The 22,045-nt window shown below is 46.3% G+C and overlaps 2 protein-coding genes across 3 annotated transcripts in view; one reads left to right on the top strand and one right to left on the bottom strand.

The window, feature by feature from the left end:
* The window catches only part of STK11IP (serine/threonine kinase 11 interacting protein), a 105,153-nt gene extending 97,212 nt beyond the window's left edge, over positions 1–7,941 (bottom strand). Inside the window, exon 1 of one of the 2 annotated variants that reach the window (XM_073634267.1) lies at positions 7,746–7,941. The gene's annotated coding sequence lies outside the window, so the exon portion shown is untranslated. Of the gene's footprint in view, positions 1–7,474; positions 7,652–7,745 lie in introns of those variants that run through there. The other variant, XM_073634268.1, reaches the window with a different exon arrangement.
* A 9,950-nt stretch (positions 7,942–17,891) lies between these two features.
* SLC4A3 (solute carrier family 4 member 3) overlaps positions 17,892–22,045 on the top strand; it is a 74,237-nt gene continuing 70,083 nt past the window's right edge. The window contains exon 1 of the mRNA XM_073634266.1: positions 17,892–18,704. Coding sequence (XP_073490367.1) covers positions 18,515–18,704 — 190 coding nt within the window. The 5' untranslated portion in view covers positions 17,892–18,514. The remainder of the gene's footprint in view (positions 18,705–22,045) is intronic.

Below are 22,045 nucleotides of genomic sequence, written 5' to 3'. Positions count from 1 at the left end.
GGAAATGAGTGTCGCACTCTGGGATGGTGATTGGATGAAGTGGTCATTGATTGTTTCTTTGCACATGCACTTTTCTATATTTATGAACTGCTTCATGATGATTTGACTTTTCTCGCCTCATTGGAGCTGGATCATACTGTGTTGTCTTTTTCTTGGACATTGCACCTTATTTTGCTGTTTGCACTTTATTAGAATATTGGACATTTATAGATTGAATTCACTGAGCTGTGTCACATTTGCACTATCAAGATATATTGCACTTTAGATTTTAGTTTTTCTCGTTAGCACTACTGTTATCATTCATAGAAGTTTGGTTACACACTTATGCTGCATTATTGCCAATTTTTTTTTTTGGCTTACGTTTACATCAAGTCACACTTTATTTTTTCACTATATGTACTTTATGAAATATTGGATTTATTTAGAATTGTTTGCATCTATATACAACGGTTTACAATCCTTATGAATGATTTTATGTTATACTGAAGAATCGTCACGAGGTACACATTTTTTATCACTGGCCGCACTAATTATATGAGCGGCTTTATTTGCTTTATTTTTTACACTTTAGTTAGCGCGCCACATACTTCTTATATTTACTGGATGAAAGATGCAAGGGTCTGTCAGGAGTCCAGAAACTCCTCGACCTTTTATACACACACTAATTACAAGCAAACAGATCACAGGTGAGGATGGTTACCTTTAACCACTTCCGGACCACCGCAAACCGATATACGTCTTAACTTTGAAGAGGAATATCGTTGTTATGGTAGCAGCTAGCTGCCATAACCTCGGTATCCTCTTCTTCGGCCGGTGGTCTAGTTTCCGATAATGGTGGTCTCTGCGGTGGATTCGCCACAAGATCACTTTCAGTCGGGATAGGGGCCCCCTCCCGCCACGCTCCGGTGCCCTCGCCGCTTACCAGAGCCGTAGGCAGAGGCGATCGGATCCTTCTCCTTCCTGGGTATGGAGACGAGTGAGGGGAAGATGGCCCCCATCTGTCTCCATACCATTGATAGGCGGAAGCGACGTCAAAACATCACTACCGCCCAAAGCTCTTAAAGGGCCTTTTTTTTCTTTAAATGACAAAATACATTTTTTTTTATTTTTTTTTATTGCATGTTAGTGTAAAGATTAAATCTGAGGTCTTTTTGACCCCAGATCTCATATTTAAGAGGTCCTGTCATGCTTTTTTTTTCTATTACAAGGGATATTTACATTCCTTGTAATAGGAATAAAAGTGACAATTTTTTTTTTTTTTTTTTTTTAAAGAACAGTGTAAAAATAAAAAGGTAAAATAAATAAGAAAAAAATTTTTTTTTAAACGCGTCCCGACTCGCTGAGCTCACGTGCAGAAGCGAACGCATACTTGAGCAGCGCCCGCATATTAAAACGGTGTTCAAACCACACGTTGGGTATCGCCGCAATCGTTAGAGCGAGAGCAATAATTCTAGCCCTAGACCTCCTCTAATTAAAAACATGCAACCTGTAAAATTTTTTAAACGTCGCCTATAGAGATTTTTAAGGGTAAAAGTTTGTCGCCATTCCACGAGCGGGGCACAATCTTGAAGCGTGACATGTTGGGTATCAATTTACTCTGCGTAACATTATCTTTCACAATATAAAAAAATTGGGCTAACTTTACTGTTGTTGCTTGTAAGACCGCTGCGCAAATACGGTGTGACAAAGTATTGCAACAACCGCCATTTTATTCTCTAGGGCAGTGATGGAGAACCTTGGCACCCCAGATGTTTTGGAACTACATTTCCCATGATGCTTAACTACACTTCAGAGCGCATGAGCATCATGGGAAATGTAGTTCCAAAACATCTGGGGTGCCAAGTTTCGCTATCACTGCTCTAAGGTGTTAGAAAAAAAATATATAATGTTTGGGGGTTCTAAGTAAATTTCTAGCAAAATATACCTGTTTTTAACTTGTAAACAACAAATCTCAAAAAGAGGCTCGGTCCTTAAGTGGTTAATAGCCATTCAAACCCCTTTGTGTCAACTTGTGTGCATGTTATCAGGCCAAAATCACCGGGGTATGTAAACTTTTGATCAGGGTCATTTGGGTAGTTTCTGTTGCGATTATGATTTAAAAAGAGTAAACGCAGTTGATTGATAATAAATGGCTAAAAATTGAGTCTTCTCATGATAATAAATGGCTTCAGCCAAACACTAACCATGAGTTAGACCCCTTTCACACTGGGGCGGTTTGCAGGCGGTATTGCGCTAAAAATACCGCCTGCAAACCGCCCCTAAACAGCCTCCGCTGTTTGTTCAGTGTGAGAGCCCGAGGGCTTTCACATTGGAGCGGTGCGCAGGCAGGACGGTGAAAAAAGTCCTGCAAACCGCTTTTTTGGAGCGGTGAAGGAGCGGTGTATTCACCGCTCCTGCCCATTGAAATCAATGGGACAGCGCGGCTATAGCCGCGCTGTACGAGGGATTTTAACCCTTTTTCGGCTGCCAGCGGGGGTTAAAACCGCACCACTAGCGGCCGAATACCGCTGCAAGAACGACAGTACAGCAGCGCTAAAAATAGCGCTGTTGTACCGCCGACGCCCCCACCGCCCCAGTGTGAAAGGGGCCTAAAAGAAAAGTTTTTGTCTTATTCATATTCTCTGAAAAATGGCCAAGAAATCATCAATTCCGCCAGGGTATGTAAACTTATGAGCACAACTGTATATGGTTCAAATCTCAGCCAGTTCATGCAGAACTGACTGAGAATTGGACTGTCTATGGCCGGCTTTAGAGAAGAGGAGGTCACTGGGTACAGACGGCGACTAGGCAATCCCCCCTCTGCATATACCATAGACATCTATGGTCAGGGGTCAGCTTACTTCTAGGAATGTCACAGAGTTTGTTGATCAAGAAGCACACAAAGCTTTATCACGCAGATAACAATGGGCTCTGTTTTGTCAACACCAACTCATTTAAATAAAATGCAGAAAAATAGAACATTGCCTCCATTAGCAAACAACTCATTTATTCAAGGAAGTTCAGAGGGATCAACCAGCTTTAGAAAGAAGACGAGCTTCTCTGACAACACACTCGGATCACCTGCACAACCTGCTGAAAACTTTGAGGATCAAACCTTTTATGGGCCCATCACAAACTTAAGGAACCCAATACAATTCTGACATACTTTTTTTTTTAGAACTTGCTCTCTTAATTTGGATCTTCCTATACCTGTCCACATAGTATGTGCCTGTAAAATGTGTTGTTATATTTCTCCTCTGGGTATTCCGTCCATTGCAGAAATGGACATCTGAAGCCCGCTCCTATGCATTTTCGGGATTTCAGTGCAGCTGGCTACCCAGCATGCACCTCTCGTCTCACGCATGTGCGGTAATGACACTGTGTGGCGCTCATTGTAGATAAATTCAGACTTTTTGGCCATCATTAGAGCAGTGTCTTGGAACCATGGCTTCTATGAAGTTGGGCTTGGGAGCCAATAAGACAATGGGGTTGATTTACTAAAGGCAAATCCACTTTGCACTACAAGTGTACTTGGAAGTATAGTCGCTTTAGATCTGAGGGGGAAGATCTGAAATGAGGGGGGGGAGATCTGAAATGAGGGGGGGAAGATCTGAAATGAGGGGGGGAAGATCTGAAATGAGGGGGGGGAAGATCTGAAATGAGGGGGGGAAGATCTTAAACGAGGGGGGGGGGAGATCTGAAACGAGGGGGGGGGGAAGATCTGAAACGAGGGGGGGGGAAGATCTGAAACGAGGGGGGGGGGGGGAAGATCTGAAACGAGGGGGGGGGGGAGATCTGAAACGAGCGGGGGGATCTGAAACGAGCGAGGGGAAACTCTGAAACGAGGGGAAACTCTGAAACGAGGGGAAACTCTGAAACGAGGGGAAACTCTGAAACGAGGGGAAACTCTGAAACGAGGGGAAACTCTGAAACGAGGGGAAACTCTGAAACGAGGGGAAACTCTGAAACGAGGGGAAACTCTGAAACGAGGGGAAACTCTGAAACGAGGGGAAACTCTGAAACGAGGGGAAACTCTGAAACGAGGGGAAACTCTGAAACGAGGGGAAACTCTGAAACGAGGGGAAACTCTGAAACGAGGGGAAACTCTGAAACGAGGGGAAACTCTGAAACGAGGGGAAACTCTGAAACGAGGGGAAACTCTGAAACGAGGGGAAACTCTGAAACGAGGGGAAACTCTGAAACGAGGGGAAACTCTGCTGATTTTATTATCCAATCATGTACAAGCTAAAATGCAGTTTTTTATTTTCCTTGCATGTCCCCCTCAGATCTACAGCGACTGCACTTCCAAGTGCACTTGTCGTGCAAAGTGGATTTGCCTTTAGTAAATAAACCCCAATATATCATACAGGTTATAGTAAGAAGGGACAAAAGGAAGGAATCGAAAAGCCCTCCAACCAAATCGCTGCATAGCCTTCTTAGAATAGAAGCCATTCCCATCTCGTTTCATCGCATGTCTCATAAGTAAAACGATTATTCTTTATTTTAGGACACCTGTAAGGTTATAATGTCTTGTTGGGTCCAAAGCCCTACTCCACACGTGGATTACAGCTATGCACCGATTCAGTTGGGGTGTTTTTGTTTCCTATAAGCCCCTCCCACATTGATGGGAAAATAAAATTTTACAGGGGACACTTGTTCAGTGAAAGTTAAAAGGCAATTCTTCCTAATTTGGGAGAGATTATCTCTCATTTCCTGTTGTGTTGGAAATGCAGAGAAATCAACTTAAAAAAAAAAAACTGTTGTAACTATTCCCTAATATAGTGCCCCCATCGCTGGCGTCAGCGGCAGAAGGAATAGTGCCCCATCATTGGGGTAAGTGGGGGGGAAATAGTACCACAAGGGCCAGTTGAAGGCAAGCAAAGGGCCTCATCTCAACTGTGGGCCACACTTTGAGGTCCTTAACAGGTTTGGCAGTTATCTTGTGAGCAGACACAACAATAGTTCTCCAGACTCTTCTCCTTGTTATAGGAAAATATATATTACCCCAGTGCTTACATATTACTCTGTACCGCACTATAGAGGTGATTGCAATATATAAATAATACAAACTTTGCACATGTTGATAAGGAATGTGAGCCTTGGTCAGGTGATCCAGGAGCACCCCTCATACGCCCCTCCTCTCACCCGATCCCAGCACCCCTCCTCCTCTCACCCGATCCCAGCACCCCTCCTCCTCTCACCCGATCCCAGCACCCATCGTCTCACCCGATCCCAGCACCCCACACTCTCCTTGTTTCTGGATCTACAAAAGAGGATTTCTTGCTTACTCTGTACAGCACTATATTGGTGATTGCAATATAAAAATAATACAAACTTTGCACATGTTGATAAGGAATGTGAGCCTTGGTCAGGTGATCCAGGAGCACCCCTCATACCTCCCTCGTCTCACCCCATCCCAGCAGCCCTCCTCTCACCCCATCCCAGCAGCCCTCCTCCTCTCACCCCATCCCAGCAGCCCTCCTCCTCTCACCCCATCCCAGCAGCCCTCCTCCTCTCACCCCATCCCAGCAGCCCTCCTCCTCTCACCCCATCCCAGCAGCCCTCCTCCTCTCACCCCATCCCAGCAGCCCTCCTCCTCTCACCCCATCCCAGCAGCCCTCCTCCTCTCACCCCATCCCAGCAGCCCTCCTCCTCTCACCCCATCCCAGCAGCCCTCCTCCTCTCACCCCATCCCAGCAGCCCTCCTCCTCTCACCCCATCCCAGCAGCCCTCCTCCTCTCACCCCATCCCAGCAGCCCTCCTCCTCTCACCCCATCCCAGCAGCCCTCCTCTCACCCCATCCCAGCGCCCCTCCTCCTCTCACCCCATCCCAGCGCCCCTCCTCCTCTCACCCCATCCCAGCGCCCCTCCTCCTCTCACCCCATCCCAGCAGCCATCGTCTCACCCCATCCCAGCAGCCCTCGTCTCACCCCATCCCAGCAGCCCTCGTCTCACCCCATCCCAGCGCCCCTCCTCCTCTCACCCGATCCCAGCGCCCCTCATCTTACCCGATCCCAGCGCCCCATCCCTCACCCGATCCCGCACCCCTCATCTCACCCGATCCCGGCACCCCTCCTCCTCTCACCCGATCCCGGCACCCCTCGACTCACCAGATCCCGGCACCCCTCGACTCACCAGATCCCGGCACCCCTCGACTCACCAGATCCCGGCACCCCTCGACTCACCAGATCCCGGCACCCCTCGACTCACCAGATCCCGGCACCCCTCGACTCACCAGATCCCGGCACCCCTCGACTCACCAGATCCCGGCACCCCTCGACTCACCAGATCCCGGCACACCTCGACTCACCAGATCCCGGCACACCTCGACTCACCAGATCCCGGCACACCTCGACTCACCAGATCCCGGCACACCTCGACTCACCAGATCCCGGCACACTTCGACTCACCAGATCCCGGCACCCCTCCTCCTCTCACCCGATCCCGGCACCCCTCCTCCTCTCACCCGATCCCGGCACCCCTCCTCCTCTCACCCGATCCCGGCACCCCTCCTCCTCTCACCCGATCCCGGCACCCCTCCTCCTCTCACCCGATCCCGGCACCCCTCCTCCTCTCACCCGATCCCAGCACCCCTCATCTCACCCGATCCCAGCACCCCTCCTCCTCTCACCCGATCCCAGCACCCCTCCTCCTCTCACCCGATCCCAGCACCCCTCGTCTCACCCGATCCCAGCACCCGTCACTCTCCTTGTTTCTGGATCTACAAAGGAGGATTTCTTGCATACTCTGTACAGCACTATATTGGTGATTGCAATATAAAAATAATACAAACTTTACACATGTTGATAAGGAATGTGAGCCTTGGTCAGGTGATCCAGGAGCACCCCTCATACCTCCCTCATCTCACCCGATCCCAGCGCCCCTCATCTTACCCGATCCCAGCGCCCCATCCCTCACCCGATCCCAGCAGCCCTCGTCTCACCCGATCCCAGCAGCCCTCGTCTCACCCGATCCCAGCACCCCTCCTCTCACCCGATCCCAGCACCCCTCCTCTCACCAGATCCCAGCACCCCTCCTCTCACCAGATCCCAGCACCCCTCCTCTCACCAGATCCCAGCACCCCTCCTCTCACCAGATCCCAGCACCCCTCCTCCTCTCACCAGATCCCAGCACCCCTCCTCCTCTCACCAGATCCCAGCACCCCTCCTCTCACCAGATCCCAGCACCCCTCCTCTCACCAGATCCCAGCACCCCTCCTCTCACCAGATCCCAGCACCCCTCCTCTCACCAGATCCCAGCACCCCTCCTCCTCTCACCAGATCCCAGCACCCCTCCTCCTCTCACCAGATCCCAGCACCCCTCCTCCTCTCACCAGATCCCAGCACCCCTCCTCCTCTCACCAGATCCCAGCACCCCTCCTCCTCTCACCAGATCCCAGCACCCCTCCTCCTCTCACCAGATCCCAGCACCCCTCCTCTCACCAGATCCCAGCACCCCTCCTCTCACCAGATCCCAGCACCCCTCCTCCTCTCACCCGATCCTAGCACCCCACACTCTCCTTGTTTCTGGATCTACAAAGGAGGATTTCTTGCTGTGGTGCCATTAGACTCCCAGTCCTTCCTCAGCTCAGGCCAGGAATATGTAAACACAGCCATGCAGATCAATCCCATGCCATGAACCCTCCTGAGCAGTTCTAGGATGAATCACATGACAACACAGGACTCCAGTTTCATTTTCAGTAATACAGACAAGCCATAAGCCATAAAGCACAGAAATACACAGACATGGAGCTTACAATACCTTACCCAGAGCCACACGTTGCCGAGCTCCCACTTGGGTCACCTGCTGCTTCCTGTGTCTCTAATTCCTTTCCCTACCTCCCTCCCCCCCAGCTACTGGGCAGCCCACGGGGTCAGTGTATGTTTGCCAATACTCCCCACTTCCGGGTCCCAAGTCTAGTGGAGGGGAATGAAGCCACAATGCATTTCTTCCGCCTCTTGGTTACTATAGAGCAAGAGAGGAGACAGAGAGGCACAGAAAAATACCATAGAGATGACTGTGAGGATCAGGTAGCAATGGATAGGAGATCTGGAGGGTGATTTGTATCCTGCAACTGTTAGCCTGGCCATACATTTTTCTTGTACAATTTTCTTTTAGATCTACCAAAACCATATAATATGAGGACACAGCTAAACAGTTCAATTTGTATGCAATCAGGCAGACGCTTGTACTACATAGTTGAAGGTAAATCTAAAAGAAAATTGTATAATGTATGGCCAGCTTTAGTCTGAAATAAGACACATATATATATAAATTGTATTTAAGCCCAAAGAGAAAAAAATAAGCGTATCGCTGCTTTCTTTGGGTTGGCTGCATTTCTCTTCTTTTTTTTCAAGCTTTTTCCTCTATACTATTACCTGGTGGTCTTGCCAAACACTCCTGATATCACCCAAGTTATCACCCTAGGACAGAAAGTGTCTTACTGGTAGGACCACCGAACACACCTGAGCTTATCCCAAATAACAACGCCTACGTACTGTATCTATGGAGATGCAGGTGTTGTCACTCTGAAACAGGAAGTGTGGTACTGGTGGGACCACCGAACACACCTGAGCTCATCCCCAGTTGTCACCCTAGAACAGGAAATGTGTTAGAGGTGGGACCACTGAACACACCTGAGCTCATCCCCAGTTGTTACCCTAGGACAGGAAGTGTGTTACTGATGAGACCACCGAACACACCTGAGCTTATTCACAGTTGTCACTCTAGGACAGGAAGTCTGTTACTGGTGGGACGACCAAACACACCTGAGATCATCCTCAGTTGTCATCCTAGGACAGGAGGTGTGTTACTGACAGGACCCTCAGCCACACATTAACTTCTCCCCAATTGTCACCCTAGGACAGGAAGTGTGTGACTGGTGGGACAATCGAACACACATGAGCTCATCCCTGGTTGGAGGAGGAGCGTTGTCACTCTGGAACAGGAAGCATGTTACTGGGACAACCAAACACACCTGAACTCATCTGCTGTTGTCACCCTAGAACAGGAAGTGTGTTACTGGAGGGACCACCGAACACACCTGAGCTCATCCCCAGTTGTCAGCCTAGGACAGGAAATATGTTAGAGTTGGAACCACTGAACACACCTGAGCTCTTTCCCAGTTGTTACCCTATGACAGGAAGTGTGTTACTGATGGGACCACCAAACACACCTGAGCTTATTCACAGTTGTCACTCTAGGACAGGAAGTGTGTTACTGGTGGGACGACCAAACACACCTGAGATCATCTTCAGTTGTCACCCTAGGACAGGAGATGTGTTATTGGCAGGACCCTCAGCCACACATTAACTCCTCCCCAATTGTCACCCTAGGACAGGAAGTGTGTGACTGGTGGGACCACCGAACAAACCTGAGCTAATCCCCATTTGTCATTCTACGACAGGAAGTGTGTTACTGGTGGGACCACCGAACACACCTGAGCTGATTCCCAGTTGTCACCCTAGGACAGGAAATGTGTTACTGGTGGGACTAACGAACACACCTGAGCTCATTCCCAGTTGTCACCCTAGGACAGGAAGTGTGTTACCGTACATGCCTGGGCTCATCCCGAGTGACAACGCTCACTTACCATTCTGTATCTATGGAGGGGCAGCATTGTAACCCTGGAACAGAGAGTGTGCCAGAACAGAACATCTCCCCCTCTTGTCATCCATAACATAGGGGAAGCTATTCTGTAATGAAGAAACAGAGAAGATGGATTTTTTTGGTGCCAAGACATTGTTACAACATGATTAAAATTCACAGCTTTATTACAATATAATAATGGTTAAAAGTTCTTAAAATCATACAGTATACAGTAAATGCACAAAGCCCCCCCCCCCCCCCAACTTATAAACCACAGGGACTGAAACCCCAGTATTTATACAATTCCATCAACATATGTTGGTATAGATGACTCAGTATTTGCTGGGGGGGCCCCACCAAGGAAAGTAAGCGTTTCGCAGGTTAACTAGCTTCCTCAGGAGGTGTAGGGGAGCAATTTTAATAAACTGAAATTAATAGAAAATATGAACACATTGCAAATTAAAAAAAGAGAATTTTACATAAACAATAGCTCTGACAATTCAAAAGTTCATCAAATCATATGGGGGTCCACACACCAAGGGGAAAGGAATTACAGCCAAAATATTACACTGTCTCCCCCTGGGGCAAGTGTTGGGGGATATGACAGTGACTAAAGGACTATGAAATAAAATATATACAAACTTGTTATAAACCCCCATACCCTGGAGGCTGCCCATAATAATGCATCCTAACTAGTAGGAAAAGGAAAAAAGTGTTTAAGTTGCTGGCAAATTGGCAGCTCCCAGTCACGTTGTTCTGTCTGTAAACAAAGCAGCTTGGGATTCCCATCATCTATACCAGACCCTTATCCTAGATGAGGGTCATATATAGATGCCAATGGGGGACCCCCTCCACAAATTAGACGTGTTTCCTCCCTCTAATTCACACCAGGCCCCTCTCTGGCAAGGTACCCCCCATGTTGAGGGTTCATGGCCTGGAATGGTTGAGGAGGTGGGGTGGCACACACTCATACCCCTCTTTCCTTGGTATGCAGAATGCATGCTCAGATAGGGGTCTGGTACAAAAAATCTTTTTGGGGGGGGCTCATTCTTTTTTTCTTGATTTTTGTATTCTGTTACCCCTTAAAATCCATACCAGACCCAAAAGGTGAATGGAGTTAGTGATGTCACAGACTGTGAAGGACTCTGTGATGTCCGAACCCAGCAGCATCCTTAACAACCACTGACAGTGGGAAGCTGTCATGTATAACAGCTACAGTATGTATCGCTATTACGCATGACATTTGGATCCCACCAAATAGGTGAATGTTCCGAATTTGTGTTTGGACTGAACCTTAAGCTCATCCCTAATGTGGAAGTGATGGCTGAGTGAGCGAAGGAAAGTATGTAAGAATGGCAGTTAAATTAACCGGTTGCTTATCCAGGTACGGTTCACTTTAAAAACATGACATCAGCCCACCTGAACTAGTGACCAACTGTACTCTCATCAGCTCGTTATCCAATAATCAATCCAGGGTGTTTGTTTTTTTTGGTATTTATTGTTGGAACTTGGATGGGAGAAGGGAATAGTGGGATACTCCAACTGGAACTATTTACAGATGAGGACAACTCTCACTTTGCATCACCAGGTTGAATGTGGTAGCAGATTCTCTGCTATACCATACTGCACTCGTATGGGAGAAATAAGTCCTTTGCTTGCTTTGGCAGCAGACTTGATGAAACTGTTCTATCTCCAGGACACTCACTAGCATCCCCTTTGACTGACACCACTGACTCTACTAGCTGAAGGGATGGACCTCACCAGACAGGCCCCATGACACAGATCTGTACTCACAGTAGGCAGAAACAGATCCTTCCGGGTGTGTCTCCCTTCCAGTCAGCTCTGCAGGACATTTGGGTTGCAGCTTCACTCAGATTTAGGCCCTCGGGTTGACCACCTGAGGCCGCACAGCAGCTTCTACAGAGAAGGGGCAGCCGCCCCCTCCCTCCGGGACCCCACTCTCCAGCCGAAAACCCCGAGCACATGTGCCCTTGGCATATATACAGTCACTCAGCATGCATCGAGGCACTTTCCTCTGCCAATGGCCAGGGCTGTAACTATGCCTATGCCCTCACTTGTCAGGTTTCCTCCCTCTGTCCAATATGCCCGATCCTATTGGACCAGTCTGAAACATTGAGACAACATGAGCAGCATCTGAGCACCATGAGCAGACCCTATCAATGGTTTCCTGCTCCCTGGTAGGCTGAGAGCATCTACATTTACCTGGCAGCCTTCCTGGTAAGCAGAAAGACCCAAAACCTATACTCTCTTCTAGCACCTACCTAGGAGGGTGCTACACTTGGGCCCGAAATCTTCTCTGGCCCTTGGTGGGAAACTTGAAAGAGACCATTGATGAGAATCAGACAATAAAGAGGCTCAAAGTGTGGACCTATTCAGGTCTATGGAGAGTTACGAAAAGAAACATGGAGGATAATATAAGCAAAGCATCACGGCTGCGGCCTGTGTAAACCCCCTCCCCCCACCAGCCATTACCTCTGAAGCTAAAGAGGATAGCAGTTAAAGGATGATAAAAGTGTGGCTGAACCACAGGGTTTTACCACGGCCAACCAAGTCCCTGAGTTTTCTTAAAAAACAGACAGTAGGCCTACTGAAGAAGCCCAATCACAGGTCGCAACGCATCTTTGAGGGAGGAGCCGAGCCCGTGACATCACGCCGCCTGTCAGCCACGGTGGCTAGTCGACTTTTGACTTGTACTATTTTGCATTGTGATCTTGGATTTGATGTTAGTGTGCTACTGTGTGGGGTAATAAAGTTTTTAAAGCAGACTACACTATGTTGGTACCTCTGTCTTTTATGCCCCATGTGTGGAAGCATAATTAGATTGGAGAAAGTGGAGGAGGTGGCCGCCTGCCAGCAGACTGTGAAGGAATAGGAAGCTGGTTCCTAATGATTCCTAATGATAATATATTGGACTTTGCGAGTTCTATGTATTCTTATATGGATTTTTGGATTAGAGATTATTATCAGTAATTTATGGTTCACTGAATTTCCATAATTTTGATACGGGTGGGGATTAGGGTGTTGCGCTTCACTAACTGTGATATATTTCAAGCATTTCTTTCTTTTAATTTTGATAATTATGGCTTACAGCTAGTGAAAACCCAAAATTCAATATCTCAGAAAATTAGAATATTACATAAGACCAATAAAAAAAGGATGTTTAATACAAAAAAATGTTGGCATACTGAAAAGTATGTTAATGTACAGTATAGTATGCATTCAATGCTTGGTCAGGGCTTCTTTTGCATGAATGACTGGATCAATGCAGCATGGCATGGAGGCGATCAGCCTGTGGAACCGCTGAGATGTTATGGAAGCCCATTGACTTATTTTTAATGTTTTACATAGCTATACCTACAAAAAGGGGCCAGCGTGAAGTGATCTAGCAGGACTTACTTTTCTGACTAAAGTTCCACTTTAAGCTGTGAAGGGCAGATGCAGACCGGCACGGAGCCCACTCACACTCCTGCGGCAGATGATGAAGTCCGAAAAGGAGGGTCACACACCGCTGGTATCATCCACAAGAATCTTTATTGGAGACTGCTCAGACACAACATGGTTTTGTCATGGTGTTCTGTCTAAACAGTATCCAATAAAGTTTCTTGTGGATGATACAACCGTTGTGCGACCCTCCTTTTCAACTGGCATAGAACTGTATTATTCTCATAATAATTATAAGCAGATGTCCAGATCATCCCACCCCCTTATATCAGATGTCAAGAGGCCCCCCACCATCAGAAGTCAAGAGTCCATCACCCTCCCTTATATCACAGTTCACCCCATTTTTCTTGTGCTGCTGCCAGAAACAAGCTGGGGGTGGAACTGGAAAGCAGAAAGTGCAGGGTCTACAGGAGGACCAGATGGCTGAAGTCAGCTGTCGGCATCTGCTAAATGCTAAGACCAGGGGAGGTGGAAACAAGGGGGGTGCTGTGGCTGCACAGAGAAGCGCAGGATCTGTAGGAGGAGTTCTGTCCTCCTCTCTACTGCCATTTGCTGAGACAGGGGGTCAGAGAAGAGCCTCTTAAGGGGGGTGAGAGGGCCACATGAAATGCAGGATAGGTAAGAGGGCCACATGAAATGGCCGGGTGGGCCGGATCCAGCCCATAGGCCTTGTGTTTGACATGTATTCTAAAAAGATCCACAGTTCTCCAGAAAGCAGAGGAAGCAATCAAACCTGTAGCAGCTGAAACACTGAACAGTCCAAACTAATCACATGCAACTGTGCTGATTACTGTGATCTAAATCGAAATTTGCCTAACCCAGGGATTGCAGCCATACTGATTACAGTCAGACCAGCTAAATTTACCTAACAACAAAAATACAGCTCCACTGAACACAGTGAGCCAGAGCAAAATCTACCTAATCCTAGCACCTATCTAGGAGGGTGCTACATACTGTATACAGGTGCATCTCATAAAATTAGAATATCATCAAAAAGTAAATTTATTTCAGTAATTCAATTCAAAAAGTGAAACTCCTATATTTTATACAGATGTGTTACACAAAGAGTGATATATTTCAAGCATTTATTTCTTTTAATTTTGATAATTATGGCTTACAGCTAATGAAAACCCAAAATTCAATATTTCAGAAAATTAGAATATTACATAAGACCAATAAAAAAGGATGTTTAATACAAAAAAATGTTGGCATACTGAAAAGTATGTTAATGTACAGTATAGTATGCATTCAATACTTGGTCAGGGCTTCTTTTACATGAATGACTGGATCAATGCAGCATGGCATGGAGGCGATCAGCCTGTGGAACCGCTGAGATGTTATGGAAGCCCAGGTTTCTTTGATAGAGGCTTTCAGCTCATCTGCATTGTTGGGTCTGGTGTCTTTTATCTTCCTCTTGACAATACCCCACAGATTCTCTATGGGGCTTAGGTCAGACGAGTTTTCAGGCCAATGAAGCACAATGATATCATGATCATTAAACCAGGTATTGGTACTTTTGGCAGTGTGGGCAGGTGCCAAGTCTTGCTGGAAAATAAAATCAGCATCTCCATAAAGCTGGTCAACCCCAGACCCAACAATGAAAATGAGCCGAAAGCAGCTATCAAAGCAACCTGGGCTTCCATAACACCTCAGCAGTGCCACAGGCTGATCGCCTCCATGCCACACCACATTGATGCAGTAATTCATGCAAAAGGAGCCCCGACCAAGTATTGAGTGCATACTATACTGTACATGGACATACTTTTCAGTAAGCTAACATTTCTGTATTAAAAATCCTTTTTTTTAATTGGTCTTATGTAATATTCTAATTTTCTGAGATACTGAATTATGGGTTTTCATTAGCTGTAAGCCATAATCATCAAAATTTTAAAGAGAAGTATGTTTTTTGTATTTTTTTTCCAGATTCATACTTACCTAGGTGGATGCTACCTCTGCACTGAGAACTGAGCGGTCGAACACCAACGTGCTGGCAGGAAGGTACACAATCGATAGGCAGGTTCGTAGTCAGGGGCTAGCGGAGGTTGGCAATGGGCTGGCAGAGAAGTACAAGATCGGAAGACAGAGCCGTGGTCAGAAGTTCAAGCCGGGTTCGGTACAGGAAGCAGAAGTAAGCAGAGTTGCAGGGATAATCCAAAAGAGTAGTCAGGAAGGCCAAGGTTTTAGGATCAAGGTTCAATCAAACAGCAATCAAGGATATAGGAACTAGCTGAGACAATCCAGCACTGATACTAGTATGCTGATCCTTTAAATAGGGCGCCCTGTGCTGTGATTCGTTGGCGTGCGGACGTGCCCACGCCGACGTGCACTCGCTCGTATGAGAGTACTAACGTGCGTGCCTGGTCCGGGGTTCACAAGTTCGTGCTGCACGTCTGGCTGGCGCACGGAAACAAGCGTTTGTAATGATTCTCTGACAATCGCTGAGCTGCGGAGGGGCGGGTAGCGGCCATGTCAGCCTATCAACGGCTCGCTGAGACAGGCATCAGTCCAGACACCTGGCGGATCCAGACTTTATTGTCGTGATGACATGGTGCTTGGACTGATTTCTGTGACATCAGCAGAGAGCGGACTTCAGCCCGCTCTCTGCTGAAAACAGTGTAAAACGAATTGCACTCCTGTGACCCATAGGAGAGGCCCAGCCAAACGAGCTCAGGCTGGACTTCTCCTTTAACCACTTCCCGACCGGCGCACGTTAATGTACGTCGGCAGAATGGCACGGCTGGGCAAATGGGCGTACCTGTAAGTCCCATTTAAATGCCCCGCCGTGCCATTGCGTGCGCGGAGCTCCGTGAGTCGGGTCGTGGGTCCCGCGGACTCGATCGCCGCGGGGACACCCGCGATCGCCTTACGGAGAGGACGAATGGGGAGATGCTGATGTAAACAAGCATCTTCCCGTTCTGCCTAGTGACAGCCTCACTGATCTCTGCTCCCTGTCATCGGAAGCAGAGATCAGTGACGTGTCACAGCTAGCCCATCCCCCCTACAGTTAGAAAACACTCCCTAGTACTGACATAACCCCTCCCCACCCCCTAGTGGTTAAAAATCGCTGATCGCCGCTATTACTAGTAAAAAAAAAAAATTCATAAAAATGCCATAAAACTATCCCCTATTTTGTAAACACTATAACTTTTGCGCAAACCAATCAACAATCGCTTATTGCGATTTTTTTTTAACCAAAAATATGTAGAAGAATACGTATCGGCCTAAACTGAGGAAAAAAAATGTTTTTTTAATTATTTTTTGGGGATATTTATTATAGCAAAAAGTAAAAAATAATGCGTTTTTTTTCAAAATTGTCGCTATTTTTTTGTTTATAGCGCAAAAAATAAAAAACGCACAGTTGATCAAATACCACCAAAAGAAAGCTCTATTTGTGGGAAAAAAAAGGACATCAATTTTGTTTGGGCGCCACGTCGCACGACCGCGCAATTGTCAGTTAAAACGACACAGTGCCGAATTGCAAAAAGTGCTCTGGTCAGGAAGGGGGTAAATTCTTCCGGGGCTGAAACGGTTAAAGAAAGAAATCCCTGAAATATATCACTCTGTGTGTAACGCATCTATATCAAATATGAGTTTCACTTTTATTGAATTGAATTACTGAAATAAATGAACATTTTGATGATATTCTAATTTGATGAGATGCACCTGTAGATTGGGGGATCTCCAAACTTTTCAGTACAAGGGCCAATTAGTATATTTTACAAGTTTTTGTGGGTTAAAAAATAAATCCGTTTTTATAAATGAATTAATCAAATTTAAATGAATAGGTTTTACTTTGAGTATTTTTTTTTTCAACTAATAAGAATGGTTGGCTTGTTTTGACGGCTGACTCTCTCTGGTACCAGTAAAGTCCTAAATAAGAAAGGTTTTTTTTTTGTAATCAGCGTGATATTCTTTTGAAAAAAAAAGGGGAAACAAAGCAAAGAAATTCCAAATAAACTTGAGCCCATGAGAACATCCTTATGTCAAAGTCCCTATCGAAGTCTCCCTTACATCAGTGTCCCCTTTACATCAGAGACCCCCCTTTCATCAAAGTCCCCATCAAAGTCCCCTCTTACATCATCAGTGGGTCAGATAAAATCCTGCAGTGGGCCGGTTTTGAGGCCCCTGATATTGATAATTTTTAGAGAAAAAGGATATGGTTTAGTGTCACTTTAATCAGACATAAAAGAAAAACCACCAAAGCCAGGAAAACTGTAATGTATTTAACCTGTACTTGCTTATTTCTGCACATTCATTGTGGATCTTCCAAATACAGTATGTACATTTATGGGTAAATGAATACTAAATGTATCATTTTACTGCCTTGCTCTTGTCCAGAAATTAGAAGGGGATGAAACAAGTTTTCCTCAATTTCAAAATATTTATACCACGTTTTCTAGAAGCCTAACCCACTAATGGACCCGCTGTATGAAACCATTCTGAGCATCTCCTAATTTGCACTTTCTGTATAGGTTTTCCATGATGCCTACGTTAGCTGTATGGGAGTAGATCTGAAGAAATAACTTGGACATCCCGAAACACCATATTCATTTATCATCGCTGTTCTGTGACATTGTATGAAGTACAGGAATAGCTAGAGGCCCCACAGAGCGATCAATCCCTAACCAATCAATAATTACACCAGGGGATAATATTGATCTATTGTAGTTCAGCTACAGTTACATCAGTGCCAAAAATATTATGTATCTGAAACAAGATAAATTGGTGGCATCTTTTTATTATTAGTAAAGATACAGTTAACTCATATACTGTAGCTAATAATCTAGCCTGGGCTGGTCTCCTCCATCTTGTGTTCAATGGCTTGGACAAAATCATAGGGAATCTTCTCACATGTTACTCGACAGTCTAAAAAAAAAGAGCCCGTGCCATTGACTTTCACCACTCACCCCCGACATGGTTGAGGTACGTCATGGAAATCCATCTGCCTTTCCTCGGGGCATGGAGAACTCAATAGGACAGACGGGTACTGACACACAGATAAGATACAGACAGAAAACTTAGGGGTTGGAGAGAGACAGGACATTCAGAGCATCAGGATAATATAGGACAGGAAAGTAGGCCAAATGATGGATTTAATGAGCTGAAGAAGGTAGAGTAGGTAGGCCAGGTATGACCATCTCCTAGCTTTTGTTAGTTTAACTTCAAGCAATCATTCCAGTTCAACTAGGGAGAAACAGAGAGGGAATTGGGTAAATTTTGAGATCAGTTAATCTGGGGTTTTTATTTTCTACTGACTGCAAGCGATATGTCTTGCACCATCATTTGGCTTCAGGTCAGGTGAAGAGGTCCACCTGTGACATGTGGAATTTGTTGGAACGGTCCAAATTTTGCTTTGGCATCTCCACTTTGGGTTTGAGTAGTTGACCCTTTAACAAGCTTTAACAGAACCTATAGATTGTAAAAAGAGACAGATAAGAAAGAATTGTATAGTTTGATTTCAGGAGAAGTTTATAGTTAAGGTAAGATGAGAACCATACAAGAAGGTGATGAGAGTGAAGCGAAGGAGGAACTGACCAGAAAAGAAAGCTCTAACCGAAACATGAGAGATTCGGTGGGTCACGAAGACTTTGAAGAGTTTGTTTTGAACTTTGAAGATTACGACCTTTGGGAATCTATCAAGAACCATCTTACCCACCCTGATGGAGACAGTATTGGTAAGTAGAAGAGACTATTTTGTTATGCTGAAATAATGCTGAATTTTAGCAACAAATCTTTTTTAATGTAGCCTCATCATTGCAGATGTGTATTGTGGTATTGCTTATCTCTATACCTGTTCCTTGTCAATAACTACTTATTTGCTCATGATAGGTGGATTTTAAAGGTAACATTTCAGGATAGGAAATAGCCAATTGTCAACTTCTTTTTAAAGAAAAGCTTTGGGGCCATAATCCCCATGTTTGCTTCACTACTTTATAAGCCAGTAGAATGGGATAGATCATGTTTTTGTGAGTTCATAGGGTGCATATTTGTTCTAGGTGACTGAACCACTGAGTAGCAAAACAAAATAAAGAATTACAGCTCCAGAGTTTGAACCTTGAAACAACTGATTGAGCAGATTATGAATTCCACTATATTTGCGTGTTTAGGAAATAGGTTTGTTTTTAAGGGTTTCCACTTTCTTCCTGAAGGTGGAAAGCCTCTTTTACAATACCCAACTTGCTTTTGCTTTAGCAGGTCCTCCAGAATGACCCACTCTATAATATAGAGAATAGTCCTGGTGTTCTCCTTACCTTAGTAAATAGGCATAGGTAAAATTGCCCCAGCGTCAGTGTCAGGACCTTGGTAGGAGACCGAGTTGCTGAGAGGGCTCCCCTTGCGGCCGAGTGCAGCACAACCCTGAAGATGGCACAGGGATGTGGTGCTCACAGAAGCACGGGTTGCCTGGAAGTAGGAGCCGGTGTTGGTGGCTTAATAGAGAAAGTCCGTAGAGGCAACGTGCTTGGGGTCCAAGGAGGGGACCAATGGAAGTCCAATAGGAAAATCTGAATCCAGGCCAGGGGGTCAAACACAGTAAGCAGTCCGGGAATCAAAGCAACAAGTCCAGGTACAGGAGACAGAGGAATGCGGAGTCCGTTTAGCCAAGCCGGGATCAGATGCAGGAAGCAGGCAGGGAAAGTCAGAAGCAAGCCGGTGGGTAAGCCAGGAGGTACAGAGGAGTCGATAACAAGCCGGGTCGGTACACAGGAAGTCAGGACAACAGGAATCACAATCACAGGAACACAGGAAGAGCTGACGATAATCCAGCAATGTGGCACTGTCAGTGGAAGGTTTAAATAGACAAGGCACAGTATCACGTCGTATGCACAGCGTTCCGTTCGTGCGTTCGTACCATCGCGACGTTGCTACGCACACGCATTCGTCCGAATGTGGCGCCAGGCGTCCGCCTAGTATAAACATTGCACACCCGTGTGCGTTGATGCGCGTTAGCGCGACCTTGCCTGTGCTGGTTTGCTAGCCTATTTCCCTGACAGTGCCCCCCCCCAAGGGGCAGCCTCCGGATGCCTAAACGTGGCCATTTTTCGGGGTACCTACTGCGAAATCTCTGTATTAGTCTAGGAGCGTGTACATAACTTGCAGGCTCCCAAGAGTTCTCTTCTGCAGAATACCCCTTCCACTTGATTAGAAATTGAATTGTCCTACCTCTCCGACGACAGTCAAGGATAGATTCAACTTCAAATTTTGCTTCATCTCCAACCTGGACCGGAGGTGGGGGCACTTCTTCTCTCCCTGGAAAAGGACTAGAAACAACATGTTTAAGAAGTGACACATGAAAAACAGGATGGATCTTGAAAGATTCGGGTAAAGTGAGTTCAAAGGCTACAGGGTTGATTTCGCGTTTGATCTCGAAAGGACCCAGGAACTTGGGTCCCAATTTCCAAGATGGGCATGGTAGCTTGAGATTTATAGATGAGAGCCAGACCTTGTCCCCTATCTTAAAGGTAGGGTTCGCTCTTCTCTTCCTATCGTATTGCTTCTTATATTCTTCTTGGGCCTTCTTTATGGTATCCTGGAGTGTCTGATAATTAGTATGGATGAAATCCACTCTGTCCTGAACCGCCGGGACTGAAGATTCCGGAATGACGTTGGGTAAGAATGAGGGGTGGAAGCCGTAATTCGCCCAGAAGGGTGATTGGTTGGTAGAAGTGTGTATTGAGTTATTATAAGCAAATTCTGCACAAGGTAATAGTTGAATCCAGTCGTCTTGAGAAAAAGAACAGAAGCACCGCAGATACTGTTCCAGCGTTTGGTTGGTCCTTTCGGTCTGACCGTTACTCTGTGGGTGGTAAGCTGTGGACAAACACATTTCAATAGACAGTAATTTGCAGAGGTCTCTCCAAAACCTAGAAGTAAATTGTACCCCTCTATCTGATACGATGTTATTTGGTAATCTGTGTAGTCGAACAATTTCCTTAATAAAGATTTTTGCTGTATCCAAGGCAGAGGGAGTACCTTTCATAGGCAAAAAATGCGCCATTTTGGACAGGCGGTCTACTACCACCAAGATGGTAGTAAATTCTTCTGAGGGGGGCAAATCCACGATAAAGTCCATGGAAATCTTCCTCCATGGTTGTTCTGGGACTGTCAATTAACAAGCCCCAAGAGCTGGCGTTGGATCCTTTGTTCCGTTGGCAGATGATACAGGAGCTGACGTAGGTTTTACAATCAAGTTTCAAAGTGGGCCACCATAGGGACCGCTGAACTAGCTCAGTTGTTTTTTGGACCCCAAAATGACCAGCTAGCTGATGGTCATGAAAGGTCTTCAATACTTGTAATCTGGCTTGCTGGGGAACAAAAATCTTATCTTGGTGCCATAGGAGTCCCTCTTGGCTTCTCAGGGAGGAGACTTCCGCTTCAGTACACTGACTAGAGGCCTGCTCAATAGAGGATCTTAGGTCGGGTTGGATCAGTAGAAAGTTTTGGGGAGACAAAATCGTACTAGGTGCAATCTCTTCGGGAGTGTCCGGAAACATCCGGGATAAGGCGTCCGCCTTTCCATTCTTCGACCCTGGGCGATAGGTTAAGTGAAAATTAAACCAAGAGCAAAATAGAGCCCATCGAGCCTGTCGGGGTCTTAGGCGTTTGGCCGTACGGAGATATTCTAAGTTCTTGTGGTCCATAAAAATCAGGATGGGATGAGTGGCACCTTCCAGGAGATACCTCCATTCCTCGAGAGCTGTCTTGATTGCCAAAAGTTCCCGATCCCCCACATCGTAATTCCTCTCTGGAGGGCTCATTTTCCGTGAGGAAAAGGCCACGGGATGCAGCAATGCTTTGGGACCCTGACGCTGGGATAGAATCGCCCCTGTGGCAACTTCTGAGGCGTCGACCTCCAGGACGTAGGGTAGAGCAGGGTCAGGGTGTTGCAGAATTGGGGCAGAAGTGAAGAAGGTCTTAAGCTGATCGAAGGCGGACTGTGCCGCTGCTGACCACTGAAACTTGGTATGTTGGCGGGTTGTCTGAGTAATAGGTGCTACAATGGTGGAGAAATTCTTTA

This window comes from Aquarana catesbeiana, linkage group LG06 (genome assembly GCF_042186555.1).
Source record: "Aquarana catesbeiana isolate 2022-GZ linkage group LG06, ASM4218655v1, whole genome shotgun sequence".
Classification (NCBI taxonomy): domain Eukaryota; kingdom Metazoa; phylum Chordata; class Amphibia; order Anura; family Ranidae; genus Aquarana; species Aquarana catesbeiana.
The sequence above is the reverse complement of the archived record's forward strand: the minus strand, read 5'-3'. Positions and strand labels throughout refer to the sequence as shown.